We start from the raw sequence: 19,057 nt of genomic DNA, 5'->3' as shown, positions 1-19,057 counted from the left end.
ATAGAATGTGCTCCACAGAAATAGAAAATTGTTTTTGACACGAAATTCACTCAATGTTCATGATTCGTCTGATTACATAATCCACTAACCCATTAAATCTTATCAATAATCATTTTATTTTTCACAACGCCCGTCACATAATTTAGGTCGATCAAAAAATAATTTTACAATTCAATCTGATCGATAAAAACGCTAAATGTTCCGCATATTCCCGCCAAACTGCTTATTTATTCATGGAGCTTGTTAGAAATCAAAAACTTGGAACTTAATTAGCCATAACCGAATGTTTCTTAGTAAATCGGCAGGTAGGTATATGAATTGCGACTTAAATGAGAAAAAAATAAAATCTTTTCATCTTTTGTATTTTTTGCCAACTCAAGGTCGACTTCATTTCCCACACGAGATTTATTTTTGGTAACTACATACTATAAATCTGTTCGAAATCAGTCGCAGGAGGACAAAGAGAGCGCCGGTAAATTCTTCTTATAGAACGACAAGCGTAACAATTTCGAGCTATCATGCAAAAACCGCAAGTGTTTGCTAATTGCTCTAGTCTAAAAAGAAAATATGATCTGGGTGACCAAATTACATCTATGTATCAGTATCTATAGTATAAAGCTACAAGCAAAAAAAGTTCACCAGGCTCTCATTCGGCCCCCATTACACCTAGGAAGCTGATTTTTTTTTTAAAAGAAAGCCCTCGACGAGTACTTGATGCGAAAACTATAGCGAAGGCCCAATTTTGATTTTAAGGGCCTCAAATTTCGGAGAAAGGGGGCTAAAATCAACATAAAAAAATTTTGGAAATACACTTTTTTCCAAATTGCGTTTTAAACCGAATTCCAAAATTTGAACCAATTTGGTCCCATACAGAGGGAGAAATGGCCCAAAAACTAATTTTTGGGCCCCCTCCTCTAAATTTATGAAAACTGAACCGATTTTGCTCATTTTTTTTTTTCAAAATATTCCTTATGACGTGTAGATATGTTATAAAACATTTGTAATTCAAAATTTTTTAGTTTAAGCATGAAAAATTAAAAATCAAAAAAGCATTATTTTGAACAATCATAACTTTGAACTTTAATTTCTCAGCCGAATATTTCCAATTTGCTAAGCATTTTATTTATCATCAAAATAATAGTAAACAAAAAATCCAACTTATACTTCTCAGCCCTTTTCAATTACTCATTTTGCTTAGTAATATAATATAGTTTGTTGTAAGGAAAGGGACTTGGGGGCAACCTTGAAAAAGCGAGCTCTAAGAGAGAAAAGGGAGAGCGATGGGGGGTTTGTGGGCGCAGCCCCCAAGAGCGAGTTCCGAGGGCGAAGCCCGAGGAATGAGTACGGGGGTGAGGCCGCGAAGCGGCCAGGGGGCGGAGCCCCCTAGTAGTTAGTACAAGTGCAGTTACATTTTACATTTTAGACTTATGAGTACCTACTTGACAAAATTATAGATAAGTGCGGGTAAGAGTTTATATATACCCACATACTAAGTATCACTGTACTAGTAAAACTACATAAATCACCATTCATTGACCGCACTGAATCGTTTTGTATGTTTGGTGACTCAGTAGTCAGCATAGGTAGGTATAGGTACAAAAACCATGTACCTGCTATTAATTATAAGTACTCGAGAGTCTTTATTCTGACGACACTAGTAATCCATTAGGTAAAAGGGAGGTGGTACATCACACAAGTTTATTTCAACATTGTGCCCTCTAACTTTCCAAAATACTTCCGAGAAAGTATCTCGAGAGTGATGCTAACATATGTACCTATGTATAGTATTAGTAATCGAAATGAATCTGCATATCCGAGTGAGAAACTATGATTCATGAAAAAAATTGTATAGCACTGATGTTTCCATCACTAACTACCTTAAATCCCATTTTCAAGGAATAATTCCCAATTTCCTCTACCCAGAAAGTTTTTTGTTCGGAAATTTTTGTTTCGAGAAATGATTTTTGTTTTACAATTCGGCTCAATCTCTATCCATTATTTTTTAAAAATAATAATCTAGCTTAAGTAAATAGGTAGGTACCTATTAGCAATTTACAAATTTTATTTTAAATTGATCAATACACCTACCCTCTCCACCATGGTTCCTTCGCAAACTGTTTCAGAGCCGACCATCCACCATCAGCTGGTAAACCAAATCCTCGCAAGACAATTGGTAGGAAACCTGCAATGAAAAAAATCACGAAATTAGCACTAATACGAGTAGGTATCTAAATTACTATAGGTAGTATGTACATAAATGTAGTAGATTCTGTAGATTTACATTATTATGTAGGTAAGTACCTACTTGGCACATAATAAAATAAATTCAAGAATTAGAATTTGATTCGCCATAATTTCCTGAAACTATTTAACCTAACCTAACCTAACTAATAAAAGTTCTAACTTCATCGTCTGTTTAGGTTTTCCTAAAGACCATTCACACGCACACCTGAAAATTAAAAATATGCAAACCAACCCAGTCCATAGACAACAAACAAATTTCAATAGAAAATAAACAAACATAAATTTTCTCCAAGAATACCAGTTTTTGTTCTCTGAGCAATATTTATAAGCACGGGTATAGGATTACTCATCATTGAACATGTCTAGATAAAGCTGCACACAAGTTAACGGTGCAGTAAAACTAGAAATTTGAAAAGAAAATTCTGAAAATACGCGTTTTTTCCATCTTAATCACACCGCGTTAGTTGTATCCGGTCGCCGGCCAGGTAAACCAACATATAATTATCATTCGAACATGTACATATGTGTATAGGTACTCTAAATGACAATCCATAATTTTCATATATTCCACAATTGACTCATTTGTGGCCGTTTCCGTTTACAATACTATGATGAACAAGTGACCAAACAATCGACAAAAATAGGTTACGGTGTTACCGCTCGTTTGCAGCTGAAAATTGTGTAGTCGATGTCGCCGCAATTTCAGAATTATTAATGAATCTGATTCATCTAAAATTTAACAGGGTATATTAGATAGGCGTAGACTTATACTACCAGGTATTTGAAGAGAAGATAGGTATAGAGGAAAGAAACCTGAATTTGATGTACATATAGGTACGAGTACATGCGAGAATTGAATTTTACTTCAACGAATCGATAAAATTACCAGGAATTTGTTTATCGATGGTCGATGGCAATAGAACGATGGATTTGCAAATTATACCAACAATACAACAGCTAGCAATAATATTTATGGTCACGTGAACTTCCACTCACTCATACAAAAACGTACAGGGTATGGAAATTTTACACCATCGAGGTTCGAGAACAAAACCTTAATCTATAAGTTCTAGGTATGCTACATAGTTCATCTCAAATATTACCCACAAAGCACACAGACTTTCAAAAACGTGACCAGCAAGCTTATGCAAAAAGGTGTACCTACCTAAACGTACAGTACTGGTATCATACGTAGTTCGTATCGTACTATATGTACATTGCACACATTAATTAGAAAACACGACGCGCAGTAAATCGTCATAGTCTTAAATATATGAATGGAATATACACCGGAAAGTAAGTATTTACTATAGGTACCTCACTATACAAACTCGCACCTGGAAGCAAATTCAAACATCTATACACAACATGTTGTATTAAAAGACTAGACAAAAAACAAGCCTTCTTCATTTTCAGTACCTACCTAAGTAATATCCGAATGAACTTCAACACATTTAACGAGTTCGTTCCATTTTTTCCCTTCATCATTTTTTATGACAAGCCTCGAGCAATGGTAGGCAAATTTTATGCGAAATTTAACCCATACGACTATTACCTACGCGGTAGGTCTGGGTAGCTAAGTAAGGTAGGTAGAGGTACCTCTACCAACTACACTCATCTAGGAATATTTTCACTAGCATTGGCAACACGCCCTTCGAACGTAAGCAGTTCTTCCTATGTACCATAACATTTTGCAAGACTTACAAAAATAATATAAACATTGCAGTTCAACACATACATTTTAAAATGTTCGTCGTTGGCAAAAAATAAAATGAAAAATAACATCTACATCTACGAGTACTACGAAATTTGTGTATATTTTGCGATCTGTTTTATTTCTTTTTCGGTAATCTTGCGAAATTAATAAAATACACTTATCGAGCAAGATTTTTTTTTCGTTCCGCCAAAGAAATTTCAATCATCGAAGACTTTTCTCTTTACCCTTTCAAACACTGGTTAAAATTCCTCACTCTCACTCCCTAGAAAAATTTCATCAAGGGAAAAGCACACAAGCTCATATACATTTTGAATCATAATGAACAGAACTTATCAAAATTGTCATAAATTTTCGGAAGGTTAATTCAAAAAACCTGAGAAATTGAAATTCAACCTACATTTGAAAATGTTCTTCATTTCTCATGAAACACATTATCTACCTATACAAGGTGTTCCGAGAATCGTCTACCAAAATTCAACTGTAGATAAGTACCTAACTACCTACCTACTCGAGGAGACGAATAAAAAACGTTATTATGACTGGTTGCCTATCTTGTGAATTGAAGGATCCACGTGCTTCGCAAAACTCGAAATTTACTAATTTTGAAAAAATCATCAAGATTAAGGAAATGTTTGAATCATTCAAATGATGCCCATAACCCATAGTACTCGAGTAGATGAACAAAAAATATTCGTATGACAGATTGCCTATCTTCAAAATTGAAGGTGCAAACTTGATTTAAAATTTCCTAATTTGGGATGCTTCAAATTCAAATTTTCAAATTGTATTTTGTGTTTTCAATTTTGAAGATAGGCAATGTGTTATAATAACATTTTTTGTTCGTCCAATTGAGCACTATGGGTTACTGAAATCATTTCAATGATGCAAACAATTTCTTACTATCTTTGAGTTGAAGAAGTTACACAATTTTTTGTCAAAAATGCACCAATTTTGACAAATTTCCCATAAATGAGGAAATGTTTGGATCATTTAAGTGACTCCACCAACTCATGGTACGAGTATTTGAGTGGACGAACAAAAAAAGTTATTATGACAGATTGCCTATCTTCAAAATTGTAGGGACTAACACAATTTGAAAATTCGAAATTTTCAAAAATTAGGGCACGGAAAATTTGGAAATTTTAAATCGAGTTTGCCCCTTCAATTTTGAAGATAGGCAATCTGTCATAAGCATATTTTTTGTTCGTCTACTCGAGTACTATGGGTTATGAGCATTATTTGGATGATTCAAACATTTCCTAAATCTTGATGATTTTTTTAAAAATTGGTAAATTTCGAGTTTTGCAAAGCATGTGGCTCCTTCAATTCACAAGATAGGCAACCAGTCATAATAACATTTTTTGTTCGTCTCCTCGAGTACTATCTACAGTTGAATTTTGGCAGACGATTCCTGGAACACCCTGTATAGTGTATACTCACGCACAACTCATGTTATCCCTGACCAGGGCTGCGTGCAGAGTAAATCCCAGCTCCTGGAGGAAAAAATGTAAGAGCAAAAAAGTCCAAGTAGCAGATCATGGCTTCAAACGTAATCACTAGCTAATTTTTTTTAGGGCCCTGTAAGTTTTTTCTTCGAGAATTTCATTTTCTATCTTATGGTTCATGGAAAAAAACTTGCCTACACGGAGAAATATGTACAGATTTTTAAAAAATAAAAATGATGTAATTTCGAATGGAATCCGAAAATTTAGCAATTTTTTTCGCTCTAAAATGTCCATTAGTATACATGCTTTGTAGTAGCTTAATTTTTTTTCTTCAAATTTTATCCAAAATCTCACAATTTCTGGTAAACAGTGTCACAACAAAGCACACCTATTTTTCTATGTGTTAGGACCCCTCATATTTCCAAAAACGACAGGGACGCGGAGCTCACAATTATAAAGAATACACAAAAATGTTTAAATTTCATCTATCGAACCAACCCTTGTGGATCCCAAAGTCGTCTCCACTCTTGGAAAATTTCTGAGTTTTCCAAATTGGTTAAAATCCCATTTGATGAGAAATTGATATTTTTGAACAGAATTACCCCGCAAAAATTGAACCTAGAGTCGGATGCCATAGGTACCAGGTACCGATTTTGTACTCGAGTCGAATCCACTCTCCCAATCACTCACATCATTTAAACTCGCCTAGAATTTTTTACATGATGGTGAGAATTTTTTATAATTTACCATCTTCACATAATTATTATCAACAAATTTGAATAAATTCAGGAAACTGCTCTCTGACACGAATTTTTTATATCAACAATAGCCCAACATGCTCGTAGGTATGTTTTCTCCGGGAATGAATTAAAACACCTACATGCATATTGCATTGCACATAAAAGCTGAGTACCTAGATAAATGCATGCAATAAAGGGTTTTTATAGCACGCGATAGCATAAAGTAACCTTATTCGATCCATATCTAAAATGAACCCGCATCAATTACATATTCCAAAACATACAGATGATACTAGACAGACAGGAAGGTAAAAGATAGAGTACTTACTCAAATTCAGGGGATCTTTGGCGTCTGAATCATCAGTTGTTTCGACATTTTCACTGGCGTATGGTACTAAATCCCTGAATCTGTCAACAAATGAAAAATATAATAAGATAAGAGTTGAACCATCATATTTGTATTTAAAAGTAATAAGCATTGAAGTATTCAAGAGTATAACTACAGGTATACCTAGATCATACATGTATAGGTAGGTGAGGTAGGTATATGCAAGGAAAACGAAAGGGGGAATAATGCATTTCATATATCTAGCTAGGTATTAAAATAGACAATGAAGAAAATCTGTTCACTTTTACTTTTGTTTTTGCTATGATCGGTTACATATTTTTTAAATACATAAAAAAAGGTGGTATTCGAAATTACTGGGGTTTCTATGATATAGGAATCTTAATTCTAGAAGGATCTTTATTAATTGTTTCTGTTGTTGTTTTTAATACGCTCATATAAATATTTTTATTGTTCAATTTTTAATGCTTCAACGAAAACGTAAATGAACCGGCAAAATGATACAGATCGATGAAAACCTTATTATTAAGTACCAGGCCAAGTATGCAGTATACGTATGCCTACGAATGGCACTTATTCAATTAGATACCTGGTTAGTCATCACGATCTGACTTTTCAAGAAAAAAAGATTATGTCAAGATTAATCAAAAGTTAAGCGAATCAATGAATAAAAAATTTGGTCCAAGTTGATGTCTAAATTTACACCAGATTTAACTTAATTGCAAAATTTAGTCGGGATAACGTTTCCTGCTTCTAGATCTAGAACATATCGTAAATACCATATGCGAACTAAGAACTTTTCCTCGTATTTTTCCATCGTTCAGTTTACATCAGACGACGGGACGACGCAACCAATAAGCACATCCTAAATTGTCCGATTAACCATCCTGACGAGTAATTAAAAATTTCAACGCTTTATTAAAGAATGATAAATTTGTAAACTAATTTTACACATCACTGTTTTCATCTCATTAATCGAATGATGTTGATGATGATCGTTAATCGTGAACTTTCGCGAATTATGATTTGCTTCAAGATATACGTGTCTGCCAGTCTGCCCTCGAGTTATGTGGTTTATTGATCAAAACAATCGACCGTTATTTCTTTACGACGTTACTCGATCAATGTTTTCAAATTACATTCGAAACAGACGATTTTCCCTGTGCAAATGAGAAGATGATGATAATTCGTCATCGTGAATATAATAAATGATTGATTAGGTATTCATTTGTGATAATTCAATTCCATCTTCTACGTAGTTTTGTTTTCTTTGTAAAATTCTTAATTTTATTGGAGGGGTACCTACTAGCTAGGAGAGAGAGGAAAGAAAAATATTACCACAATAAAGCGTGTAGGTACCTATGTTGATGAATAAATTGCAAAAAAAAATTACACGATGATTCCGAGAATTGGGAAAACCTTCCATCATTCACGATGTGTCATACTGAATTTCCTACGGGTGTTATAAATTTTAATTAAGCATTTTATTTTAAGTAGGTACGAGTATGTCTCAGCTTATCACGATTTGCACAAAAAAAAAAATAAAACTCTGTCATTAGCTATGCTGCCATAAAACGGTTCACATTTCATTTCAATTTGAAGAAACTAAAGGAAAATTCGTAATTGGGGGCCCAAGTACCTACTATCCCTGCTCTTTACTCTTTACTATGCTGTAGAATTACGTAGATATAAGTATTTACTTTCTCGTGCTTGTAACAGAAGATGATACACAATGGATAATCCATCAATGATCCAATCAATTCATCATCAATTTAGATGTTCCTGCTGTACGTCAAATCGCGCAATTCGTTTTAAATTTAACAATTGAAAACGATCAACTTGTCATGTTGGATTTAAAAAAACGTTCGGATCGTTCGTAGAGTAGATATACGATGACGAAACAGGTTTTGCTCATCTCATAATACGATAATCATCGCAATGACAAATGAGATATCTGCGTTGTTTTACAATACGGGCACGAGGTACCTGGTACCTCAGGTAGCTAGGTAAGGTATTCGTACTTTGTATTATGCAGATATCCATACCCATTTGTTAGCACTCGTATTTTTAAAATCACCGCCGTCTACGTTTACTTATTGAAAATGCGAACCGAGATTAATTTCATCAATACAGAAAATTTCTAATTCCAATACGCGTAAATTCTACACAAATTAAATCTCAATCGAGTCGTTATTTTAGCGTAAACGTGAAATTTCTTGGAACGTCTTCTCGTCATGCATTATGTACTCGTCAATGTGTTGCTTGATCTTGGTACTTTTACCAATAACATGCAGCCTGGCTGGTTAGCCAATTTTACTAAAGTATATGTTAATTGGTTGGCTGTGTATCGAGAAAATTACTTTCCTCAGAGTACACAGCTACATTCATTACAGAATGCATGTACTTACCTCTACCTATAGTAGGATAGGTTCACTGTGATGTAGTCTGTTGTAGACTCGCATGACGAATGCGCGCGTAATTAATCCGCTACCTAGATGCAATTTACCTTTGAAAAATATCCGACGAAAAATTCTCCGTTTCTGCATCCGAACTGATGAAAATAATATAATGAATTACCGTAATTCCGAGAACGTTTAATTCATCGCGTTCTCTTTATAAAATAGACCGCAAAACCTGTTCTCTTAATCATCGTATATTATAATTATTGCACGTTCAAAATATTTACATATCTATGAGTTGAACACCTTTTTTTTTTGGCTACTGGAACTTTTTTCCTTTAATATGCATAGGACTTAGGTACATGATGCGCAGGTACTTCGCGTGTGGAGATCTTTTTTGGCTCGTAATCAAAATATTATATGTAGATAGGTAGGTACTCTGAATGAGTCGTATTTTGTGAAACTTTGTATTCATTATGCACTCTTTTAACAAGTATTCAGTTAGTCATACTAAATTCGAAAAATGGATAATTTCTGTCTTCTGGATTCTTCGATAAATATGTACTTTGTACTATCCCAATCCCACTGAATTAGTAGTAATGGTACCTGAATCACTCTTTTCACGTGTCCAAGAAGTAAGTCCAATTTATTATAAAAATAAAATTTTACGTTCTCCCCCACCCCCATGAATTGAATAAAGGGAGTGATAGGATGTCATCCATAGATATACTTAATCACAATTTAAAGGGAAAAAAGTTGAAAATCCAAAAGTAAAATTTCGAAAGAGTCAACGTAAAGAATTTCCTAGTTCATAAATGCATAATATTACCTATTTCAATTCCTATGCCTACCTCCGATCCTTTTCCACTCCATTTAAAAATATTGTACCAAAATTGAAGATATGTTTGTTTTTGTTTTATTGATTTTTCTTAAAATCAAAAATAAATGTAAGGATCAAAGCTTTCATTTTTTTGTTATGTATACCTATCTATTTTGTAGTTATTGATTTCACTCTGAATTTCACCATTTATGGCTATGATCTATGCTAGAGCCTTCAGCCTCAGCTCGGTTTTCGATTTTTCTAGAATTTTCAGATTTCTCCAGAATTTTCAAATTTCTCCAGAATGCGTGAATATTTTATTAGGAAAAAAATTGAAAAACTAAAAGTTCCTTGTTCATGGGGATTTTTTTTTAATTTGCAAGAATGACGTTGTTTCGTCTTAACCCAACACCCAAACCCGAATTTCTTTATTTCGAGCCATTCTAATAGAGCCTCCAGTGGCTCCAGTGGGATTTTCAACTCTCCAAAATTTTACGAATTTCTCCAGAAGGCGCGAAAATCAAGTTGGGTAGCTAAAACTGGAAGTGTGGTTTATTCTCAACTTACGATTATACGAATTCGAGTCATTCTGAAGCCAACAGCGCAATTTTCGATTCCTCCAAAATCTTTTAATTTATTCAGAAGCCGTGGAAATTAATTTGAGCAGCTTGAAATTAAGTTTGTGGCTCATTCTGGACCCATTTAACGAGTTTATCCACATTTGGTTCAATTTTCACTCAAGTTTAAGTGAATTTTTTTGACCAGAATATTTCTGATAATTCTTTCGGCCCAGTTTTTTTTACCCTCTCTAGTTTTTTTTTACCTCTCCAAGAATTTTCTGAAAAATAAGCCACCAAAGTCATGAATCGATTCGAAAACCATATTAACATGTTTTGTGCTTCTTTTGGAACACAGTGCCCTTGAAAAGCTGCATTTTCCATTATTCCATTCAATGTTCATGGTTCAGGAGACTTTGAAAAATGTGATGTGAGTTTTGGTCGATTTTCTTAACAAAATTTTAAAAAAGTATGTTTTGATTTTAAGGATTGGACGCGCTAATTCCCACCAAAATGAGTTCGTGGTACATCGCTGAATTCTACACACTCTGGTCTATTAGATGAGCTAGTTATTTTCCATCAAAATTGTTTTCTAAAAATTTTCAAAGGAGGTAAAAAAAATAGGGAACGATTCAAGCCCAGTTTTCTATTTTTTTACCCGGTAAAAAAATAGAAAATCCATATTAATTTTTGTTCTCTAATTTTTTTACTCCCTCAATTTTCAGAATTTTTGCTCGCTGACGACCGTTTAAAGGCGTGATATAAATTTTATTCATTTTTGGGGAAGTATTTGAATGTACGGCTCTGAACTTTTGTAAATAATATTGTCCAAAAAACACTTGCTACAGTTGATTACATCAATGTAAACAATCAACCAAAAAAATTGAATAAATGACTGATACCCCTCTAATATAGGTTTTCTATGAAGGCAAACAAAACGAAAACGGGTATCAAATTGAAGACCTTAGTATAGCAGTAACATGAAAACAGAAAATTGGAGCAGGAACTTTCACAGCAATTTTTCACCACCTATATCCGCAAAAAATTTCCAAAAAATAGTTCTGTTTCTTGTGAGGAACAAGGCGTTCATCTGGTGGTCCAGGAATTTCAAAGCCCAAAAATACGTGTATTGAATTTTTCTGTTGAAAATTTGCTCAAATAATCTTTATAAAGTCTCAGTTTTATTATCAATTATGCTTTTAAGCAATGAATACAGTGATGATAACGGAAAGGAACTTTTTTGGCGTGGTTAATTAATAATTTTGTTAAGAAACGTTGAATTATGTTGTTACAATTGAAAACAGCAAAAATGGGGGGGGGGGGCAAAAAAATAGCGAATGGGGGTAAACGAAATAGCGAACGGGGGTAAAAAAATTTCGAACTCGTTTTTTTGCAAAAAATATATTTTTTTGGCGAACCTAATGAAATTAAACTTTTGGCAAACACTGAATCTTGTTAACGAATGTTTGCTGATTTCAATGCGCTTTTCAGTTTTTCTCTAGCTTCATTAGATCAAAAGAAATTTCAAGATATGTCCTTAGGGGGGGGGGGTAAAAGTATAGGGCCGTTACCCCTACTTAACTGAAGAATGCTGGTCAAAAAAAACCTTTAGGTGTCCTCCTCGAATCCAGCTCAAAATCTGGAGAAATCAGTCGTTACCCTGGAGTCTCCAGATCCAAGTCCAAAATAACTGTAAATGGTGAAATTCCGTTCAACAAGGGAGGAGTCGATATTAGTTTTAGCCTTTAGGAATAATTTCCATTATTTTTACTGAAGAGATTATACATTTTTTTGAATTTTCAATAATTTGCCCAAAATCGACAAATCAAATTGGGCAGCTGAAATTTCAGTTATGGAGGTTTCAGATCATGCTCTTTTCGGCCACATTTTAACTATAGGTATTTTTAAAGTAAGATTTTGAGGTTTTGAGGCTCGATTTTGATACCAGTACCCAAAATATTTTTACCAAGAGGGAGGGAGGGAGAGGAGGGGGAGAAGGGCAAATTTTTCAAAAAACCGGCGTAAGCTGTTCTTTTTTTAATCAGTCAATCCATTATTTTTCTACATAATCTGATACCTATTAACAATCACATCCATAAATGACCATCATCTGAAATTCTCAACATCAACAATAAATCTGATATACGAAATTGTGAACCAAAAAAATCATGTGGGTATCAAGTCATTAACCGTCGTACACATCATTAATGCGAGGATTAATTCGCACTGCTGTATAATCAAGATCAGCATCGGTTGTGGCGACTGGCGAAACAATAATATATTTCCTGTATTTATTGTTTTTCCATCGCCCACTTCTCCTTTTTCTCTCAAATAACCTTGAATCGTGAAAAATAGAACAATGGTAATATTACTCGTATTTCCACGATAAATGTACCGTACCGTGTATACATATTTGTATATTGCCGATTGTTTAAATATTTCATGATTAAGGGGTATGCTATTCGTGACTTTTTTTTCGCAACATTACCACGTATCTCAATTTCCGCCGCAAAACGTTATCATAAAATCGTCAAAAATAATAATAAGATATACCTATTCAAACATAATACCTATGCCAGAATAAACGAAAGCACAATCAATTTCTTCCTTAGTAAACGTGTGTATAAATACTTTTCGCACATAGGCAAATAAGTACACATATGTCGCAATTATTAACCATAAATGTACTCAACCGAGTTAATTATTTTTGACACTTTTTATCCTTGAAAATGAAAATCACGTCCGGTTCGGTGTATATTAGGGAATTTTCCGCACATGTCACTATTCCAAAAAAGTTTTTTTTGTCAGTACATAATTCTGAATCCATGTGGAATTAATTCCTTTTTGTTTACCCCGATTTATTTTTATACTAATTTCGGAAATAAAAACAAAATGTCAAACACAGAGCTTATAAAGATGATACCTACTTTTTTTAAAAAAAATTCCATGATACGTTCATTCAGCGTTTTCTCGCCATTCACTAAAAGCTTCCTCTTGGTACGTTTACGTGAGCACTTTGTATGATTTTGACATATTTACCATTACCAATTCAATGAATTATTTCATACCTATATTGATTCAGATATGTAGGTAGGTGTATGTCTTCTCATGTCCAACTCACTGAACTGTAATACTACTTCATTCATCGTGCACGTAATTGTGTTAAATTTCCTATTTTCGGAATAATTTTCAATTTTACGTCATTAGAACAATGTATTTGACATTAACCAAACTAATATTTTCCGTTTTATTCTCATTCAAAGATTTATCAAGCTTCTTTTAGCTGAAAACTCAATTTGCAAAGGTTTCAGTACTGCATTGAACCAAACACGGAGCCATTTTTCAATTTCGAGAAATATTATTTTTTCACAATTATTATAGTTACCTATTTCTGTAGATTAGTATTTGCAAAGAATAAAATTCAAAATCTTGTACAGCTTCAGCAGTTTATTGGGGGTTATCGTAGCTCCAGCTCCAAGTTCAACGAAATCTTAGAAATCAGAATATAATGCACATTTAATTAGGTAGGTACCTACTAGTCTCACCACCACGTAACTCATCAACATCACCTGAAGCATTAATACTCGTGCGCGTTCTCGTACTCCTATAGCTACATATAAATACGGCTAATGCACCCTTCCAAGAAACCTACAAAATCCAAATTGAAAATATCCAGACTACATGCATAAAAACCTTCTTCCATTACATTTCATCGCTGATTGAAATATAATCATGACGATACAGTTCTTAAATTATGAAGCAGACTCGAAAACCAGCGGCAATGTCATCTTTTGTATCGACAACTACCTACTGATTAGTTAGGTTCACTAAAACAATACCTGTATAGGTATAGGTAGAATAATTACACAACTGATACCGTGTTAATTATGCATCGTGTCTGATACAGTGAAATGAATCATCTTATCTGATTGTTTCACTTCGACTGTTGGAAAAGTAAATATTCGATTATCTAGAGAAATCGAAGAAAGTTTTCGCAGTATATATGCAGATGATGCGTCGACCTCCTTTACAGGCGACAAATTTCAAACTTGGAACCAATCTACATTATTTGACACATGTTAAGATTTTCAGCAGAAATGAAAATATAAAAAGGAGTAAATACAATTATTAGACGGAGTGGTAGTTATTGTTCAAGCCTATACAAATATATAGAAGTCAACCGATAGATCAGTAAAGGTCGATTGACTATCGAAATTGTTTGTTTCCTTATTAAATAGTAAACGCGAAGAAGAGTGAAAAAATATATGTTCTGTGTGTTTTTCGCACACTCATCATAACCAATTGTATCACTTAATTCGTCAAATAAACCAGTCTCTCTCTTCCATATAGTTACGTACTAACAATTTCGTCCTCTACCATAATAAACATGTAGGTATTATAAACGCAAGAAAACTCTAGAAGTTTATACTTTGTAAATTGGTATTGTTTGTATGATTAAATATGTAAACGTACGCAGAAGTACGTAGTATATTAAACTCACTAATGTAATTATTTTTTTACATCGCGTCGTTACCCATTTCGTTTTTAATAAAAATAATACCTACCTAACGCCTAACGCAATCTTGAGCACCGACATTCGCATGCGAAACACTCAACAATGTTATTTGCCCACCTATAATGTGCTGATCCAGAAAATTAATGCGATGATGAAAAAAAAACAATCGTTTTGCTGAAGAATAAAAAATTCCAAATCCGTAATTAAGCAGCATCAAGTTCAAGAGTAAATTGACGTAGTAATTCAGAAAGTAAGTACCTAATACCAGCTTCCCTTTTTAAATCACTTAAATAAATGATTTTCAAGCTACCTATTAATGACCAAAGATGCAGACCCGTTGCTGGGATAACATTCTAAACTGGTGAACAGGTTCGAAGTTTTTTTTTCAAACGAATTAATTCAAAAACTCATTTAGAAAAAAATCGATAAATGTTTGAGACTTTTGAGACTAATAAAATCATGAAAGTGAACCGATATGCTCTCATAATGACTGAATTTTCATTTAAAAATGTCGACTTATGAGGTAAGTAGCACATTTTTTTTTTTTTTTTTTTTTTTCTAAACAGGCTAACAATTTTGAATAAGAATTAGTACTTATTTTTCTCTGAGGAATCTTGAGTGACATGTAATAAATTACTTGAAGGAAATTTCATACGATGTAGCACGAAAAGGATAGTACATAATCTCAACACATTTTTTTTCGATACTTCAATACAGATATTTTTCCAAGGAAACAATACTAATTTAGGTACTTGAACATTTTTCAAATTCTATGGCTATAAATCTTACCTAGAGAATCATAAAACGCAGGTAAAACACCACCTTGAACATTGAATAGGTAAGGTACCTATCTGTATACAAATAATCCGACCAAAGTATCAGATATTCTCAAAATCTTGACCAGCTCAGCTATTCGTAGATAAAAAATTAGCATACAATGCCCAAAAAATATGTATTTTTAACTCGTCTTAGATGATGAATAACACAACAGCCACTCCTCTTAGGCTTCTACAGACGTCATTACAAATCCGTCGTTTGAATAAGATAACGAAGAGTCGAAGAAAGCAAACTATATAGGTAGGTAAGGTACATAACTTTTTGCTCATCAGTTTCTTCAGAAAGCCATTCATAGAATTTACAAAAAAAATATCACCATCCAGCATGAAATTTTTGAACCAGGCACAAAGGAATCATTAGATGACCCTAAAATACACCACCATCGCAGCCAAAATTTCGTGGCTGAAATTCTTTTTTTGATTTATAGCGAATTTTTGAAAATTCAAAGAGTTAAAAATGAAAGAAAAAATCAAATTGACATCAAATTGACCAAAAAAATGCTATGAACTCGGATTCACCATTTTTGTAACCATTTCGATCGATTTAAGCAAATACATTTTCAGTACCCTTTCATACCAGTTCAAAATTCAAATCTAAAATTTTCTGTGGTGATCACTTTTTTTAATGAAAAAATCGAAATCCGCTGAAGGCTTTAGAATGATTCGAAACCATCAACAATCGGCTCGGAAGGTCGAAAATAGGATACCATATACAAATCAAATTTCAGCTTTTTTTTGTTTACTTACCGTTCGAAAACGACGGGTTTATCATTTTTTTCAAAAATATTTTTATACAAAATTATAGTAGACGTTCTCCTTTCTCTTTTTTCCTGTTTCACAGTTTTAAATGAAAATTAATTTTTTTTATATAAAAAAAAATTATGTACCTACATACTTAGAATGTTTGAAATTTAATAAAAATAATGTCGAAAGAAGAAAACTGCTTGACATCTTAGATACTTATTCATCCACATTTGGCACATTTAGCCCTTGGTAATGGTCGATTAATCGAGTATTTTCTCTAGAATTGTTCGAATAAAATTTTTAATTGATTAATTAACGGACCGTTTGATTGATTGTTCTTAATCGCGATTAATCGACCGATTAAAAAATCAATCGTATAATAATTATAGCTAGTTGATTAATGTCATTCCAGACCCAGTTGATAAATGACCACATTTTTCTTCTTACAAACAACATCTGCAGCTCTTCTGTTCTCTTGACAAAATTTTAGATATTATCGAAAAAGAAGGGCTTTTTGGTCCAAAACCATGATTTCTTGTCAAAATTTTGTATAAAAGCAAAATGTTCAAAGAATATGTAAAGAAGGTATTTCCTTTCCAGCTTCTGAAAAAAAACTACTGGCGCCCATAATAATGATTACATATTATGTTTTCCTCAATGATGTTACCTATATGTCTCGTGAGATGTGAAGGTTGAAGGTGAACTGAATCAGATATGATAGGGACATGATAATTGGGTAGGTAGAAGTGCCATAACAATCCAATAAATGTACCAAATCTGTCGAATGTAATTTTTCTACAACAATTCTACTGTTTGCTCTATTCTTTCATTACAGTTCAATACCAGGTAGAGGTACCCTACTCCAGCGTCCACCTATTTGTTACCAGTAAGTATCTCTCGACTGTCTAATGAATTTGGTGACTGTTCGACTGGTAACTACGGAACAGGGAACACGCAGCCTACCTATCTCTTTTGACTCATTCATTCGTCTAACTACGTTACCTATACTACATACATATTATAATGCGAATTAAAATCGTTCCGATTACTCATAACGCTGCAAGGTCAACGTCTGAAATTAGCCAAACCGCACAATACACCCAACAAAATAGCATATATGTACTAGGTAGGTTAGTTTACCATTTGTTTTTGTTCGTTCTAGAAAATGACTATTTGATGCAACTAGTAGCTATAACGATACACAGTACACACGCATTAATAGTAAGGTAGCCTAATGGGATAATTCGGTAGTCGCAGGTTTCACCTCACACGTGAAAATTATTCATTAAAACTGCGGGCGTACCTGCAGGTACGTACAAGTGAAATGCGTGGTTTATATAGGTATGAATTATACAAAAATAAACCAGTTCTCTAAACAACGTAGTTGAAATAAAAACAAAGTTTTCAGAAGAACAGACAAACCCATATACTCGTTCCTAGATGAAGCTACTAGATGTATCTAACCTCTGGTAAAACACGATGTATGATCATAAATTACCATCTAAACACGAATTCATTAGAACCGGAGGCGTTCCATATAGATCTTTGCAAAAAAAAACATGATATTTTTTATTTTACAGATGATCATCTATTGATGAGGAGTTAATAAACAAATTGGTTTGCTGCGATGCTGCTCTGTAAGTAGGTATTTCTATATAGCCTGTAGTGGAATTGGAAAAATTCCATCTTCTGAAAGTGATCGTACGAGAAGGGTGAAAATACACGTGATAAATGACCAAAAGACATGTTTTGTTGTGACAAACATTAATAATTTTCAACTTCATAGAATACCGCCATTAATCAATATTCGTTTAAGGTAGGTATCAATCAATCTGTTCGAGTGGTCGAGGTGCTGGATTATTTTTATAATCAGATAGGTAGGTAGTAAGAGGTATAGGTACTCGTATACGATTGCGATGATCTAGCTATTCAATAGCGTAAAAAATATACCATGTGCAATTCAACCCGCGTCTTCTTAATTAATTTATTCAATTCACGAAGTCTTTCGTGTAGTTTATTCAAAATATTTCCTATCGTAAATATACATACATTTTGAGAATGACCAACCGTAGTTTAGAATCGGAAACAAATATCAGATGTCACGATGCATTTTGTGGTAACTAACTGGAGAGTTAGAAGCATGCAGTATCAAAGATTCAAAGAAAGCAACGGAAGGTAGGTGTAGGTAATAATTCAATTTGTACTCAGAAATATCGAGTAACACTACGTGACATTTTTGTTTGAAAAAAAAGATCGGTAACGTTGGACAGATTCTTAGAAACATTTGACTCGACACTTTTTTCAACGAAAATATCACGTACAGGTACCTATACTCGTTGATTTGAAGATTCTAGGAAAATAACGAACCTGTAGCAGGCCACTCAACACTTGGAGGATATCGAAATACGTAGGAATTAACAATAATATTAACATAGAAACGTAATATTACTAAGCAGAGATATACAGAGTTATTCTGAAAAAAAATTTTAAATGATGGTTTCGCTAGAAAAAAATAATTCAAGCAGAAAATTTTCATAAAATATTTCATAGTAACCCAAAAATGTTTCAAAATCCCTTGTTTTTACCAAAATCACAGAAAAGCCTTTTTTTCTCTCAAAATTTCCAAAAAAGTCTTCCTTTTTTGGTCGCAAAAAATCTGTTTTTTATTTGCTAAGACAACTGTAAAAAAATCT

The 19,057-nt window shown here is 33.4% G+C and overlaps 1 protein-coding gene across 1 annotated transcript in view; it reads right to left on the bottom strand.

Moving 5' to 3' along the window:
* The window catches only part of mfas (midline fasciclin), a 30,480-nt gene that overhangs the window by 9,119 nt on the left and 2,304 nt on the right, over positions 1–19,057 (bottom strand). The window contains exons 2-3 of the mRNA XM_065356305.1: positions 6,475–6,554; positions 2,089–2,182 (exon numbers count right to left, since the gene is read on the bottom strand). Coding sequence (XP_065212377.1) covers positions 2,089–2,182; positions 6,475–6,554 — 174 coding nt within the window. The remainder of the gene's footprint in view (positions 1–2,088; positions 2,183–6,474; positions 6,555–19,057) is intronic.

Source organism: Planococcus citri, chromosome 3 (assembly GCF_950023065.1).
Source record: "Planococcus citri chromosome 3, ihPlaCitr1.1, whole genome shotgun sequence".
Lineage (NCBI taxonomy): Eukaryota > Metazoa > Arthropoda > Insecta > Hemiptera > Pseudococcidae > Planococcus > Planococcus citri.
Note: the sequence above shows the minus strand (reverse complement) of the source record. Positions and strands in the feature narration are given on the sequence as shown.